Here is a 16,734-nt window from a genome sequence, read left to right on the forward strand (position 1 = left end):
CAGAACTGAGACAATAAATTTCAGTTGTTTAAGAGACCCAATCTATGCTACTTTGTTACAGCAGCCCTAGCAAACTAATACACTTACCACTTAACAAATAAATGGGTCCCCACTTTTCTCCTTGGTTCTGACTTATGACTTTGTTTTGTCTCCTAAGATCCCCTGACCCCTCAGTATGGTAAATGGCCCAAAAAGCTGAATATCCAAAGATGTGTGTCCCAATTTTTTCACTTAAGTTGAATGACTTTTCTGATCCTTAGATTCCTTATATATGAAATAAGGAGATTGTCTTACCTATCTGTCTGCATAGATAAAGCTCAGATAGGATACCACACAGAGACTGTAAAATGCTACGCAAGTCTAAGGCATCCTGAGTCCCTGCTCTTTATTCATAATGAGCTGCTCCTCTTGCCTAATTATAACAGACCACGGTTAGAAGGTTCTTTGGGAGGATCAAGTTTAGAATTCTCCACTTTTAAGAGGGATACTTGCAGCCTCAGGCTTTATTTCTGCTGTTTTCTAGTTCAAGAGGCAGGATATGAGATGGATGACTAAGTCTGTTTTGCCCAAAGAGACAAGAATGTGGGGTGATGCTTTAAACTCTCACTGTTCACAAATCTCCAGAGGGTTTAAAAATAATTCCTCAGACAACATATTTATTTTGATAAGGTAATGAGTTATGGAAACCAATTCTTTTAGAGAATGGACTTTTCAGAGATGTATAAGGGGCGGAGAACTTTAGCGGCACATCAAACTGTATTAACAAAATCAGAGCCCACTGAATGTGATTTTAAATTTGAAAAAATTAAATGCAGGATGCTAGCAGCTTTCCAAAATATTTTGTATGCTCCTTTGCCTGTTTTTAAGATGATTTGTTAACGAGAATTTGAAAAATTGTTGTTTCTACAGTAATTAACACTTTTATAAAATTATTTATAAAAAAATATAACTTACTCCCAAACAGTTGACATTCTAGTTGCATAAATTCTTATGTAGTCTCAAACACCGCTCAAAAGAACTACATATTTAAATGATTCTACCCATTTCAGTTCTCTAGAATGCCTCCAGATGGCATTAAAACCCTTTTCCTACTATATTTTACAATCAAAAATTTAAAAATTAGTAATATTTTAACCATTTAAAACCAGCCACATTCCTTATATCATTAGAAGTCATGATAATGGAACTATTTTGAACTTTTAGGGTAACATCTTAAGAAACATGTAATCATAACCTTTATGAAACAAACAGCCATCCTATGTAAGCCAAAGGCTCTTCCTAGATTGAGAAACAGATCTTGGACAAATACACTCAATAATGTTATATCATAAGCTGTCATTTCTAATGAATAGCACTTTAAATGCTTAGTAATAAGAGCACTGGTCCAAATATAGATATATGCACAAAACTGTCTTATAATAAGAAAATACATCTAACTCCTCAGAAATGATAAAAAAATAATGATTTTTAAGGAGTAAACCTGTTACTAATTCCTATGGAGCTAAAATAATTTGTTAGCTTGTGAATTATGTAAACTTTGGCATATAAATTTGGCATCGAATTAATCGTCAAAACATTTTTTGGATTGCTTGGCTATCGAGAGGAAAAAGACAAAACGTAGAGTGAAGAATATGTTTTAAAAGCCTTTTCTTATCTTTTCAAAACTGTGTTTGTTAACTCAAAACTACGAACAAACCCTTGAGGGTCCAGAGATATCTATAACTGTATATTTCACATAATTCAGAGGTCAGGTTGCGAAGGGCAGGCTTTAGAATGACACTGGTACTTCCCAGGTGTGCAGGACAGACTATCTCCTAGTATGTGTGAAAAGTCCTCTAATTATTTATGACAGTGATGGAAGTTGCCAAGCAAATTCCAAAAGCTTTCCTCCCCTCCCCCTGCCAAAATAATACCGTCAAATCTCGTTACATTTGTACTTTATGAAGAGGAGCCTTGTGTTTTCAAGATTATTCTTACTGGGCTAAAGCATAAGAAAGACCTCAAAATGCATATGCACCCAAAAGCATTTAAAAACACATTATCATGAGAAAGAGAACCACAGGCTTCTTTCCATTATTACTGTTACTATAACAAGTTATCTGCGCAGTTTCATATTATAAGCATATTAAAGAACAGTCATCTCGGGATAGAAACAGGAAACAGACTTACGATGTATTCGACGTGCCATTGTCTGGACTCCCTGGCTCAGCATCACCTTTCTCTTAAAAAGGAAGAAAATAACCAACATGTGAGCGTTACAGCCTATAAGATTTAAGAGAGGCTCAATATATTTCCACACTCCTACTAACAACCATTCAAAATGTGCAGCAGGAAGCTTTTCAAACATCTTTTTTATTGTCCAAGAACCGGATTTGCAAAATAATTTCTTCTTTGTAATACAATGGCCCAGGCAAGGATCTGTGAATAGGTATTACGGAGCTGTTTGCAAACAAGCAGAGGTTCAGAGTGGAGACCCTGCCAAAAGATGAATACCTTACAGATGGCATCTGTTTCCTTCTACTTCTTTTACAGAAAACTTAAGGAAATAAACCCCATTAGCATTCTAGATGCAAGGCGTTTTGAATTCCGATCCCTTCTGCTAACACAAGCTAAACCAGGTCAGGTGACATCAGAACTTGGAGGAGAGAATTTTACACAACACTGAGGTTGCACCCTAGCTTACAAGATTCCCAAGAATTACACCCCACAGAGAGCCCCAGCAGCAGGTTCTGGGGTCACCCTGTTAATGCAGAATAAGATATAAATCAGAAATCCTTCCTGGCCATCTGAGAGACTAGTTAAAGAAATGTTTCTGCCGTCTGTGGTCACCGAGGATTGAATGGGTTTTAATGAAGGGAGCCTGGAACCAGTTCGTTTCTTGTAGTTTTAAAGGGCAAATTCCTCTTGCAATTGACGTAATGTAAGTCTTAGATCCTCGACCATTGATGGCTTGACACCATACATCCTTGTATTGAAAGGCATTTCTTTTTGTTTTCTTGAGGCTACGGGATGCAGGAAGGTCATGACTGCCATTGTGAGTTAGCTGCAGTTAGTTAGGCTGGTTATGCAGTGCTAATAGTTTAACATACCCAGAGAAGGTTATGAGTTGCAAGAGATGGGCCTGATGGTGGCAACTTGCTTTGCTTTGCTCTTTCAAGTCAGGCCTGGAGACCTCACAGAATCCCCCAGTCTGCTGTTTAGGGCTTCAGGCCTATGTCCTGTACCAAGTCCCTTTTGTCAGCTGTAGCCATTAGCTTATTGTCACCGAGGCTTGGGAATGACCCCCTAAATTACATGATGAACACATTCTGAAGATATCGTCCAAACTGAACTCAAAAGTAAACTTTATAATTTCTTTTCCTTCTAGTTCTTTCAAACAGAACGGTTGTGAGAGAAAGAAGACAGTGACATATAGTGCACACATCTCTCTCAGATGCAACTCTGTGCTAATGTGTGTCTACACACTGCCGGGACATACGTGAGGGACAGTCACCTTGTGAAAAGTCACATCTATTTTAACTGCCTCAATAGCAAACACTGACGGAGTCCCAGTACGTGGGAAAGCATGCTGAAGTAAAAATAGAGGCAGAGAATTAATAACCTTGCTCTAAAGCTTGTACGTTCATAATACATTTTCTCTTCCAGGCCAGGTTTGTTGTAAACTCACTTAGGAGACATGCAAGACCTTGTCAACTGGCTTTGGTGCTAGAAAATAACCTCAGTACTGTCCAAAATCACTTTTCAAATGAGAAACCACAATTCCTGCCAGAATCCTAAAGTACAGAGTTGTAACACCTGCATTACCTAAGATAAAACTAAATGGAGGTTTAATTTTTCTCAAACATAGCGATCTTTTTTCCCCCCTTTAATTTGGAGAAATTGGTTACTTTCCCTGGTCTGGAGCTGCCAGAAGTTACCCCACATCCAATCATCATCAGGAATGTAGGCAGCAGGCTCAGAAGCCCAGGAGTAAACGTTTCTCAACAACTTATGTCATTAAAAAAAAAGGAAATCAATCTGATACATGAAGACAGTGTTTGGATGTCTGAATAAATATGTTTCACCTTGGCCAACAATGCTGCCAGATACCCCGTGGGCTGAGAGGACAGAGGCCTCATTGCACATGGGATCTGGGGGCTGCAGGAATCGGGAGCGGGAGCGGCGCAGGAACAAAGCTGCAGCTGGTTATCTCTGCTCTTAGCAGCACTTATGTTGTGGCAACAGGGAAAACAGAATAGGTTCTGGCAAACAGGAAGGATGCAATGGGGCCACACTGGGCATGTATGAACAGTCGGGGAAGGAGTGCTCTCAGTGGATCATGAATTAACCTTTTTGGAGAAAAGGAAACGCAGGATGGAGTCAGGAAGTAAAACTCCGTTTGCCCTTCAGAACACAAAATTCTCCCCAATATCTGGCAATTTTACGTGATGTAACTTCTGAAGTTAACTTGAAGTGTCTCTGTGCACAAGCCATGGAGAATCATAGGCTCTTTATCAGGACCCAGGGGAAAATGATGAATGGGAGCCGGAAAAAATTCTCAGTAAGGGGTTTTTCAGCTGGGTGCCCAGGAGACGTTTCCTCTCCGCCGCCAGTGAGGACTGTTGGGGCTTCGTCCTGATTATTCCAGCTGTTTTCATGATAGATTCAACACTGCCCTCCTAGGGAAGGAACCTGCATTGATCTTTAAGACACTGGGCATAAGAGGGAGGCTCAGGTGCAGTGTGGTCCTTTTGCAGGCGGACATATAATTAAAGAGAGAAAGAGAAAAAACGAGCCATAGAAAGAAAATGTACACATTCACACTCACATATCAATACATATGTATGTGTACATGTATATTACATGTATACTTTCAACTTGACACTCCATATTTGTCTACCTGAGTCTTCCACAGTACCAAACATATATTACATGCTCAGTGTATGTCTTCTGTCTGATGACCTATCATTAATGCAGTGTCCCACGCTACAGTGGGAAAAGAGGAGAAAGGTACACACACCACTGAGACGGTGTACAAGTTAAGGTATGAAACGGCTTGATGCCTCCAACAGGTCACTTAAAAAAATCACAGTAGCTACATGTTTAATCCAGTAAATCTACCAAGGACTTTTATGTCGAGTAGTCTCTCTGGAAACATAGATAATATCTAATTCACGCCCCTTCAACTGAAAATGACTGCACTGCTGGAGTACCATAATTAGCGCTATGAAAAGGAAATCAAAATAGACCTAGGCTGTATTCTGCTTCGAAGGCAAGTTTTGCTGTGCTACCACTTTATAATAAAAGGAATCTGTGCTCAGCGTAAAGAAAAAAAAACTGAACAGTAGAGAAAAGGTAACGACTCTGCTTGCTTTTGTCATTAGTCCTGTTAGCCCTGCAACTATAACGCTAAGTAATATGCTTATTTCTAGATGAATCAACTTCAGACAGTATGTAATAATTTCTGATATGAAAAATGAGAGATAAGATATTTAATACACTTATACTGCCACCTCCCTTCCGCTTAAAATTTTTGTTAGTTCTGTTAAACCTTAGTGCCTAGTGGGTATTTTAACTTTGAATAAATTTAACCTATGTTTTGATTAAACAACTTCTGACAGTACCTTTTCTTTTATACTATGCAAAGTGAGGCAACTCACATCCCACTATGCACAGCTATACCCTTCCTCCGGCATAGCCAAGATTTAAAATATTTATATTCTGTTCAGTAACTATTAATGAGTCATCCTCATTAATATTAATTTTATCAATAATTTAATTTTGGGAATTGCCCACAGGCCATGAGAAAAATTATACATGAGTAACGGAATTTACAATATTATAACAACATATATATTAGCCTCTAAGGAACAGTAGAGAGACTGGACCTGCATGGAGGGACGGCCACTACACTTGAAAGAAGGCAAGGGTTCCCAGTATTTACATCAAATGGATTCTCATTCTTATATCTCATCATGGCACAGGTTCATTTGTCTCAAGTAAAGGCTATGCTTTTCCTAAAGAGAAATTCAACAGAGCATGCATGTAATGTGTACAAAAATGTTTATATACAGTTTTTAAAAAGTAAAATGAGTTAACTGTAAAAACACCTTCCAGGCCCAGAAAGGGGACACTGACAAGAAATAACCCAGAAGCCTCCTGAGCTTGTGTCCTATTCAAGCCCAGCTAGCTAGCAATGGATTTTTGTGTTAATCATTCTCCCTTTCTTGACAGTTTCTGCCACCATGAATTAATTTGTAAATAAAAGTCTTTAGTTTTTCCTGATTTTAAATTTCGTATGAATGCAATCATAGTGTAGGCATTCTTCTGGGATTACTTCTGTCATTCAATGATATGACTTTAGATTCAGCCAATGTGATGTGCATAGCTTTGGTTCATTCACCCTCACTGCTGTGCAGCATCTCCTTATAAAAATCTGTCATTTTGGGCTTCCCTGGTGGCACAGTGGTTGAGAGTCCACCTGCCGATGCCGGGGACACGGGTTCGTGCCCCGGTCCGGGAAGATCCCACATGCCGCGGAGCGGCTGGGCCGGTGAGCCATGGCCGCTGAGCCTGAGTGTCCGGAGCCTGTGCTCCGCAACAGGAGAGGCCACCACAGTGAGAGGCCCGTGTACAGCCGAAAAAAAAAAAAAAAAAGTCTGCCGTTTTCCTTTATTTGACACTTTTTCGGTGTTCTACTTAAGAAATACATCAGAAAGATGTTCTCTATTACCTTTTGAAAGTGTATAATTTTACTGTTCACATTTAGGTCTTCTACAAATACCTGGAATAGTTTCTGTATATGATGTCTGGTAGGAGATAGCTTCCTTTTTTTCCCTATGGATAACCAGTTATTCTGGTACTATCTATTAAGAAGCCCATTCTTTCCCCATTGATCTACATTGTTAGCTCTGACACGAATCTAGTTTTCATAGATCTGTGGTCTGTTTCTGGGTCCTTTACATCTGTTTCATTGCTCAATTTATTATTATCTTCATTACTTAGCTAAAACATTTATTCATTCATTCACTCATTCATTCATTCGTATAATAATATTAGTAAGGCAAGGCTCCAACCTGGTTCTTCTTAAGGAGTGTCTGAGTTATTTTTGGTCCCTTGTTCTATCAAATAAATTTGAAAATCACCTTGTCAAATTCCAGATACACGGCTGCTGTTGAGAAGTCAACTGGAAGTTTAATTGTTACTTCTTTGAAGTTATTAAGGGCATTTTAAGAATTTTTCCTTTACCTTTGTGGCTTGCAGTTTAACTATAATATGTCTAGGGTGGACTTCTTTTTATTTATCCTGCTTAAGATTCATTGGGAAGATTCATTGGGTTTCTTGAATCTATGGGTTAGTGTCTTTCAATTCTGGAATATTTTCAGCCATCATCTCCTTTAATATTCCCTCTGTTCCCTTATCTTTTTCTGGAATTCTAGTTAAATATATTTAGGCCTTTTCACTTTATACTCCAGGTTTGTTAACTTCCTTTTCATATTTTCCATTTCTGTCTCTCTAGGTTGCATTCTAGATAATTTCTTAAGTTCAGTTTCCTGATTCATTACTTTTTCTTCACCTATGTGTAATCTGCCGTTAAACCTGACCAAAGAAATTTTAATTTCTGTTATTATTTTCTAACTTCTAGAGGTTCTGATTAGTACATTTGCAAATGTTTTTGTTCTTTATCATATTTTCAATTCTCTCATTTCTGTAAATTAAAGCAAGCACTCTTACGTTGTATTCTGGGCTTGGTAATTCCAATATCTGACGTCCTTGGAGGTCTAATTCTCTGCTGTCTGTTCTTTTTCCTTGCTCTTGTTTCATTGTACACAAGTGATTTTGATAATGAGTGCTCATTTCCTGAGGAATTCTATTTCTATTATTATTTATTCTTATCCATTTTCTTTTTCTGGTATTCCTACTAGCTGGATTTGACCTTTCCACCCTGACTAATCTTCCATGTAACTTAACTTCCTTTCATATTTTCCATCTGACTTTTGCTTTATATTCAGAAAAAAAAAAGTTTTCAACCTTATATTCCAGACTTCAGCTATTATCTATTAAATTTTAAAATTTTGTCAACCCTATTTTTAATTCCGGAGTGCTCATTTGTTCTGTAACTGCTTCTTTTTCATACCAATCTGGTCTTTTTATTTGATGCAAATAATTTCAAATCCTTCTGAAGACTGTAATTACATTTGAAATTTTTTTCTTCTGTTCCTTGAATTAAGTAGATTTCCTCTGGGTCATTCCTTCTCTTTGGTGCTCCTGGGTTATGTATTCACATCTTTGAATGATAACAGGCTGGTTAACAAAGGTACTGGCGTGGATTTCCCATATTAGTATATTGATCCATTTTGCTAACATACGTCTCCCTTGTAGGGAAGGGCTGATTTAGGGCTCTTTCTAAGTGGACAGGGTATGTTAACTGGAAGGCTTCATTTAGGGTTCAGGAGAAGAGGCCTCAAGACAAGCTGGGAGCCCTGACTGCTCTCTCACTCCCCAACAAAAATACGAAGTACTTTATTCTGGGTGTATAGCATTTCGGTTTACTTCCTTCTTGAGAAAAGTTAGCTCTTCCTCCGCCCATCAGAGATATCTATGTTTAAGGTCTGGTATTACCTCAGAATCTATTCTGCTTCTCTCTTAGGTACTAGCTCCCAACTAGAAGTTCTAGTTAGCTGTTCATTTTCTTAGCAAATATTACTATGGTTTTTTTTGTATTTTGTTTTTTTGAGGGAGGAAAGCCAGACTGAAAGCTCTGTATGAAAACCCACTAGGATAGTGGTAGAGGAGTAATGGGTGGAAGAATGGCCATGTTCCTATCACTACGCACAGTCCACGTCTCTTCTCTGTTGGGGTTGAGAGGAAATCAAGTCTCTCCTGGAGCTCCCAAGGACATTCCCTCTACCACCACAGCTTGTTCCTGTTTGGTTCATTATTTTCCTTTTTTCTTTTTCTGGGTCATGACCTTCCCTGCCCAGGATTATCTATCTAACAGTAGGGTCCTGTCCAGTCTCCATTTTCCAGACACTCAGCTGAATTTCTGGTTCTCAGTGCTGTTACGGATTTATTTGCATCACTATTGCTTTATGGTTAGTTCAATGGAGACTGTGAAGGCAGGGAAAGAAGCGCTTATGCTCAGGCTGCCACCTGAACAGGACAGTCTTACGCTTTAAAAAAACTGTAGACGTACATCACCTGTTTTAATATTTAAGTTTCTCAATACTTAATTAGCTTCTATTTTATATTAAATTAAATTAATCGGTAATCAGCAAACTGGTTAAAGTAGCTCTCTTTAAAAAGATTTGGATTAAAAAATAATTTTCTGTTTAATTTATACACTCTCTTCTCTTAGTACCTACACAATTTAGTTTTTCTAATTTCAAAAAGATAAAAATGACTGACCTAAAGTGGGGAAGGTCAGTCCATCAATACACATTTTCTCTCTCTGAAGTACAGTTTTTTCCTATTTTCTACATATTTACTGGAGTCATGACTCCCAAAGCTGTAATGATTCCAAACCAAATACAAGAAACAGCACAGGAAATGCTGGTGGGACCAGCTGTCCTAAAATTTCCAATGTGCTGTAATCTACAGAGGACACTGCAATTTGTATCTTTCTTTTTTTATTTTCCATTATGGTTTATTACAAGATATTGAATATAGTTCCCTGTGCAATACAGTAGGACCTAGTTGTTTTAACTATTTTATATATAGTAGTTTGTACCTGCTAATCCCAAACTCCTAATTTATCCCCCCTTCCCCTTTGGTAACCATAAGTTTGTTTTCTATGTCTGTGAGTCTGTTTCTGTTTTGTAAGTAAGTTCATTTGTGTCATATTTTAGATTCCAGACATAAGTGATATCATATGATATTTGTCTGACTTATTTCACTTTGTATGATAATCTCTAGGTCCATCCATGTTGCTGCAAATGGCATTATTTCTTTCTTTTTTATGGCTGAGTAGTATTCCATTGCATATATATACCACATCACTATGATTTTTAAATAGTGATATTACCTTTTTATAGATGTGCTTGGTTTTGAGGGGCGGGGATTTATTTGAAAAAAAAAAATCCCCTTACCCCTAGAAAAGAGAAAACCAATTACAAATGTCCTCAGGTGATGAAATGCCAGAAGGATTTATACCACACCATGCAAGTGCCACTCACAATTCCCCAGAAGATAGGTCTGCTTTGACATAATCTCAATCGTAGCATCAGCGAGTGAAAGTTATGGCATGCTGTAAAAATATGCCAGATGAAAACAGAAATCTTGGACCAGAATTCAATCTCACACTGAAGGGACAGAAGCAACATTTGGGGGGTCAAGGTAATGGGTTAGTTATTAACTGCAGAATCTCATTTTCATCACGTGCAGAATGGAGATGTCATGCCTACTTCACACAGCTATGGTTAGGATTAAATAAAATAGCATACGTAAAGAAAAGACTGAACACAGACGGGACTGAACAGCTGTTTCCTCTGTTTTTCTTTATGTCAAAGACTCCAAGCTGAGAGAAGGTACATTTATTCTATTATATCTATTTTCTCCTCCCTTTACGCCGAGCTGTTTAAATTCAAATAGAAAGAAATGGTGAGGGAAGCAATGGCAATTCTTCCGTATGCTCTAGCCTTCGGCATATGATGCTGATGCCTACGCACCTCGTGGATCTAACCATGCATCTCCTGATTCCTTTCCTTACTATTACATTTATTAGTTTCTATAGATTTCAAGTCCCTTGGCATTTCACCTCTTCCCTGGTGCTAGTACTCACAGCAAATTCCAGCAGAGGATGGGATAACTAAGGGATACTGCCTGTGGCTCATTATGCCGTCATCCTCCTACCCTGGTCTTTCTCTAGCTGTGCATTAAAAGTCTGGGGCTTCCCAATGCATTTGTCTGGATGTCTTTTCTCCATAATCCTCCGGCCCTCACAGATGCTCAGTAGGTGAGCCTCAGTTCCTAAGACACATCTACTGGCTCAGAGTGATTTTCATGTTTAAACATAGCTTTGAAATTTGCAAGGGATGCTCTCAGCCGACTGGCCGATCAGGAGACTAACAGAGCCCAGTCTTCGTGGGTGTGCTTTCACGACATGAATGGGGTAGCCTATGCATATTTAATGCTCAAGAAAACATTGATACCAATTAACAGTGCCAAAGAAGAGAATTAAAACAATACTTCATGGAATGATATTCTCTCTTTGATGATGAAGTCTACATGTTTTATTAGACACTGGGTTCAGTAATGAAATTCCTTCCTGGACCCTTTAGTCTGTTTCTCCCTGGAAGAGGGCATGGTTTCTTCATGGATTCTAAGGACATTTATCATGAGGTCTTCTGATCTCTTTACCCACCTATTTTCTCTCAATTTAGGTAACTCATTAGCTGCCTTTAAAAATTTTTTCCCCTCACACATACCAGAGGCCAACTATAAGAAAGGATGGCGTTCCTTCCTCCTCGGGTTGGTTTGAAATTCACCATTTTATGTTTTGGCCCTCCCTCCCTTGAATAAAAAGACAGAGGAGCATTCATGGTCACCATGCATCTTATCCATTTTGGGTAGCACTTGGACAAATGGCCCTCCTTTCCCCACTTGATTTCGTCTTTTAGTGAAATTCTTTTAAACCTCCTCACCTGTTCCACCCCCTCCAATGCCCACATATGAAGCTATAGAGAGAAACTTTTCTTACTTGGATTACTGTGTCCTGAGGAAGTGAGCTGAGAGTCCTAAAAAAAAAAAAAGAAAGAAAAACAAGAAATATCAATTAATTTTCTTATTTTGACTTTCAAAATGTAACTTGAATATGAGATATATTACTGGTCATTCAGAACCTAATCGCGGATCATAATCTCTACCAGCTACCGTAATGAGAAACATTTACGTGTTTGTTAAGCAGCTCTGGTAACAGAGCTCACAATCACTTCCATGTTGTATTACAGACTTTTTGTTTTATTTATTGAGGTGAAATTCACATAACATAAAATTAACCACTTTGAACTGAACAATTCAGTGGCATTTCATACAGTCACAATGTACTAAACCACCACCCCTATCTAGTTGCAAAATATTTCTATCATTCCAAAGTAAAATTCCTTACCCTTTCGGCAGTGTTTCCCCATTTCCCCCTCTCCTCAGTACCTGGTAAGCACACACACATGCACATGTACTTGTTTGAGTCCTTCTTTTCAATCCTTTTTTTAAGAAATTAATTAATCTATTTTTGGTTGCATTGGGTCTTCGTTGCTGCACACAGGCTTTCTCTAGTTGAGGCGAGCAGGGGCGACTCTTTGTTGCGGTGCGTGGGTTTCTCATTGCAGTGGCTTCTCTTGCTGCGGAGCACGGGCTCTAGGCATGTGGGCTTCAGTAGTTGTGGCACGTGGGCTTCAGTACTTGTGGCACATGGGCTCAGTAGTTGTGGCACGTGGGCTTCAGTAGTTGTGGCTTGCAGGCTCTAGAGCGCAGGCTCAGTAGTTGTGCACAGGCTTAGTTGCTCCGCGGCATGTGGGATCTTCCCAAACCAGGGATTGAACCCGTGTCCCCTGCACTGGCAGACGGATTCTTAACCTCTGCACCACCAGCGAAGTGTCCTATATTATTGACTTTTAATCTAACCCACTTCCCTTTGAATGTACCTTCACTCTCACCACCTTTCTGCAGACGAGGCTGGCAACCATCCCATCAGGGACACTCCACTGAACAACTGCTGTCAATCTCGCATTGGTGGGTAGAAAGATTATTACAGATTTCCACTTATCTGAAATGGCAGAAAGCCAGTACTATGTGGTATTTGAGTTCAGTTATTGATCAGGTAAACAGTGATTGAACCTGATTTTATTTCCATTAAAGTGAAATGCTAAATTTTGTCTTGGGAATTCACATCCTCTTTCCTTGCAGAAGTCCCATTTAATATGAAATATACAGGAGAGTTATAAAAGAATGAATGAATGGAGACAGGGTCCATGAAGGACTACTGCCCTGCCCAGCTGGCTGCAAAACCCTGGGGGCCCCACAGAGTGTGCAGATCCTTCATCCTTCACAGAGCCAGGCTGGGTTCAGAGCAGAGGGCAACAAGCCCCAGGCACTGAAGCCCTTTCTGCTTCTGTGTCTCCTGCTGCCCCATCCAGATAGGCACCCTTACACCTATAGCTTCTGTCTCAAAGGCCTTCTCTCCCTTTGTGAACATCGTCCCTGAGTAGATGCCTGGGGCATGGCTCAACACATCTGCGCACTGTCATTTCAGCCTCCTCTGGGAGCATTCAAGGAGGCCTGCTAGGTTCTCTGTTGGGTCCTCAAGGGTTACAGAAGTGAGGGTACAAAGCCCTTGCCTTCCGGGCCTGGGAGCCCAGTGAGTCAGCAGAGGAGGTGATGTGTATGCAAGTTACGAGAACCCAGGGCTGAAAGGCATTTCACCACTGCTGTGTGGGAGTGCTTCAAGCCTCGAGAGCCTGTCCTCAGCTTTGGGATGCACGTCCTGCCGTTTTCTGTTTTCTGCCTGGAGAACTTCATTCTTCCTTCCAGGCTCAGAACAAAAAAGCTCAAGGGTTGCCTGTTCTTTGAAATATGCCTGAATCTCAGAAGGACCTACTTGCTTTCTTTATGTTTACACTACACTGTGTCAAATTTCCATGACAGGAATTGTATTTTCAACTATGACTCCGTAAAAAAAAAGCTTTATCAAGGTATACATGATATAACGTAAACTGTACATATTAAAGCATACAAAAAGAACGCTACTATTACTAATTGTCTTGACCCAAGGATGGCTCCATCCTATTAAGTATTTGCTATTTAAACAACAAAAAGTAACATTAATTTATTAAAAAATAATTCAGAAAAATAGGAAAGTATAAGAAAAAGTTGCCTGTAATTCCTAACAGGGCATTGCTGAGATTACTCTACTGCTTTTAGTGGTTTTTTTTGGTTTGTTTTGTTTTTTGCGGTACGCGGGCCTCTCACTGCTGTGGCCTCTCCCGTTGCGGAGCACAGGCTCCGGACACGCAGGCTCAGCGGCCATGGCTCACGGGCCCAGCCGCTCCGCGGCATGTGGGATCTTCCCGGACCGGGGCATGAACCCGTGTCCCCTGCATCGGCAGGTGGACTCTCAACCACTGCGCCACCAGGGAAGCCCTACTCTACTGCTTTTAATTTCCCACATTCACTCAGCAAGTGTGTGTCATTCTGACGGTCACGTGCACAAAGAGGAGAACCACTTCTTAGTTACTTAGAAGAATATCTGCAGTTGGAAACTTGTTCTCCTTTTTTAAATCCTGCATTCCCAACACCTAAACTATTGTTGCGTACACAGGAATCCCAAAACTTCTTCAAAGGTGGTATTTAGCTGGGAAGTAAAGTTTTACAAATCACTGTACTGAAGGCAGAAATAACCAAGTGCACTGGCAGCCGAGAAAGCCATTCAAGGAAGCACGATAGTAAGTACCGTATTTCATCACACGTAACCAAACTGTATAAGGCTGCATTGCTTCATGTATTACTATGGAAGAAAATGGCTACCAATTAATTGTAAAATGCCATCAGCTGTAAAACAAATCCTGATTTTGGGGATCTTAAAACGTGAAAAAAATATGCACCTTAAACCGATAAAATATAGTTGTTCTTAAGCCATGTTGCTGATGGAGGGCGGTCTTTATCCTGTGAGAACACTCCTTAAAAATGGCTTTTTGGAACCATCTGAGGACTGCTGTACCCTTATCTCCTCTTGCTTGTCTGTCAATACATCATTAGAATTACAAAAGGCAAGAAATGGAAATATATCTTCTTTGATTTTCAGACCCCCACGTAAAGCTAATTACTACAGGAAAAAGTACCACTTGACGTGGTTTGGTCTTACTGCTTCCCTACCAATCACTTTCTTTTCTCTAAAGCTCAAAACAATTGAAATAATGTAAATGACGGTAAATTTAAATGTTTACTTTGAGGTAATGAAGTAAACATAAAGTTCTAGCCCAAGCATTTTGTGGTCGTTTCTGAAGCATGCTAGGAACCCAAAGAGGGAGATGTATCATAAACTTCCCAACTTCAAAGCACTTTCCTTCACACTTGCTGGCTTTCATTCTCCTTGTACTGTAGAAAGAGGATGGCAATAGGATTCTCATTTCTGTAATCATGCTAGAACTTTTCTGCCTAATGCTTTAGAAACTGATCAGCAAGAATAGTTTCAAACCAGGTCTGATCCCATCAGATCTGGCATTCATTGCCACATGAAATGCTTGTGAAATGCCATTAGATCCGCACAGATGCCTTCTGAGTATGGAAAAAGTTCTACAATTTTAGCTATTTGCATTTCAGAACTTAGGAGACTGCTACAGAAATCGAGGGAAAAGGACAAAGCAAATTCATTTCTTTTTCTTGGTTGAAATACCTCATAATGGCATGCATTCTTTTCTTTACCAAAGTCAATAACTTCTGAGATTTGAAGAATGAGGCAGGCACGTCTGATAGTGTTTGTCTAGGGAATTGTGACTCCCAATTAAGCCTCCAGAGAATAGAAAAAAACATCCAAGTTCAGTATCAATTGACTTTATTATATATTATGTCCTTCAATACCCGGACAAATTGGGAAAATTCTTGGAAGTATGTAGCTAATTAATTTAGTGGTACTGGTAGCTCAGAAAGCACATTTAAATCGACTTTACTTGTGAGGTCAAACTGCCCCTTTAATCTCAATAAGGGCTTAATTTCATTATTTATTAGTCATTTTGGAGATTCTGCCCTGCAAATTCCATGAACAATTCTAGCTCCTACATACTAGCAACTGTGATCATCTCAAACACCAATTAATGAATTGCAAGCCTCCAGCTGTCAGAATACTAAATAGTTGAGACACAGGTTAAAAGAAGTGCACTATGGGTGAGAACTCGTGATGTCTTTGAAGTAGGCACAGTCAGGGCTCCCCCAAAGATGTCTGTATCTTAATTCCCAGGCCCTGTGAATATGTTACCTCTCATGGCAAAAGGGACTTTGCAGATGTGCTTCAGTTACCTATTCTGAGAGGGGAGATTATCCTGGATTATCCAGGTGGGCCCAGTATCATCACCAAGTTCCTTATAAGGAAATGGAGGAGGCAGGAGAGTCAGAGAAGATGTGACAAGGAGGTCAGAGGTCAGCATGATGAGGGCCACAAGCTAAGTAAGCAGGGCAGCCTCTAGAAGCCGAGAAAGACAAGAGAACAAACTCTTCCCTAAAACATTCAGAAGAAACGTAGCCCTGACCACACCTCAATTTTAGCTCCGTGAAACTGATTCCAGACTTCTGTCTTCCAGAGTTGTAAGATAATAAATTTATGTTGTCGTGAGTCACTAAGTTTACGGTGATTCGTCAGAGTAGAAATGACACTAATGAAGTCTTATTTCATTGATACAAGATAAAAATTTTTTTTAATATTTATTTATTTGTCTGTGCCAGGTCTTAGTTGTGGGATCTTTTAGTTGCGGCCTGTGAACTCTTAGTTGCAGCATGTGGGATCTAGTTCCCCGACTAGGGATCAAACCTGGGCCCCCTGCATTGGGAGCACGGAGTCTCAGCCACTGGACTGCCAGGGAAGTCCGATACAAGATACATTACCAGCACTTATTGTGAACTTTTTGAAAGAAAAGCATTATTAAAATCATGTAATGTCCCCACACTCTATAAAGTCACCTATTTTTTTTTTTTTTTTTGCCGCAATGGGTCTTGATTGCTGCGTGCAGGCTTTCTCTAGTTGTGGCGAGCGGGGGCTACTCTTCATTG

At 39.7% G+C, this 16,734-nt stretch overlaps 1 protein-coding gene across 1 annotated transcript in view; it reads right to left on the reverse strand.

The window, feature by feature from the left end:
• The window catches only part of AFF3 (ALF transcription elongation factor 3), a gene marked incomplete at both ends in the record, with an annotated part of 555,587 nt that overhangs the window by 173,694 nt on the left and 365,159 nt on the right, over nucleotides 1-16,734 (reverse strand). Inside the window, 2 exons of the mRNA XM_082851313.1 lie at nucleotides 2,170-2,221; nucleotides 11,678-11,714. Coding sequence (XP_082707439.1) covers nucleotides 2,170-2,221; nucleotides 11,678-11,714 — 89 coding nt within the window. The remainder of the gene's footprint in view (nucleotides 1-2,169; nucleotides 2,222-11,677; nucleotides 11,715-16,734) is intronic.

The sequence above is a fragment of the Leucopleurus acutus genome (genome assembly GCF_964270905.1).
Source record: "Leucopleurus acutus genome assembly, chromosome: 12".
Lineage (NCBI taxonomy): Eukaryota > Metazoa > Chordata > Mammalia > Artiodactyla > Delphinidae > Leucopleurus > Leucopleurus acutus.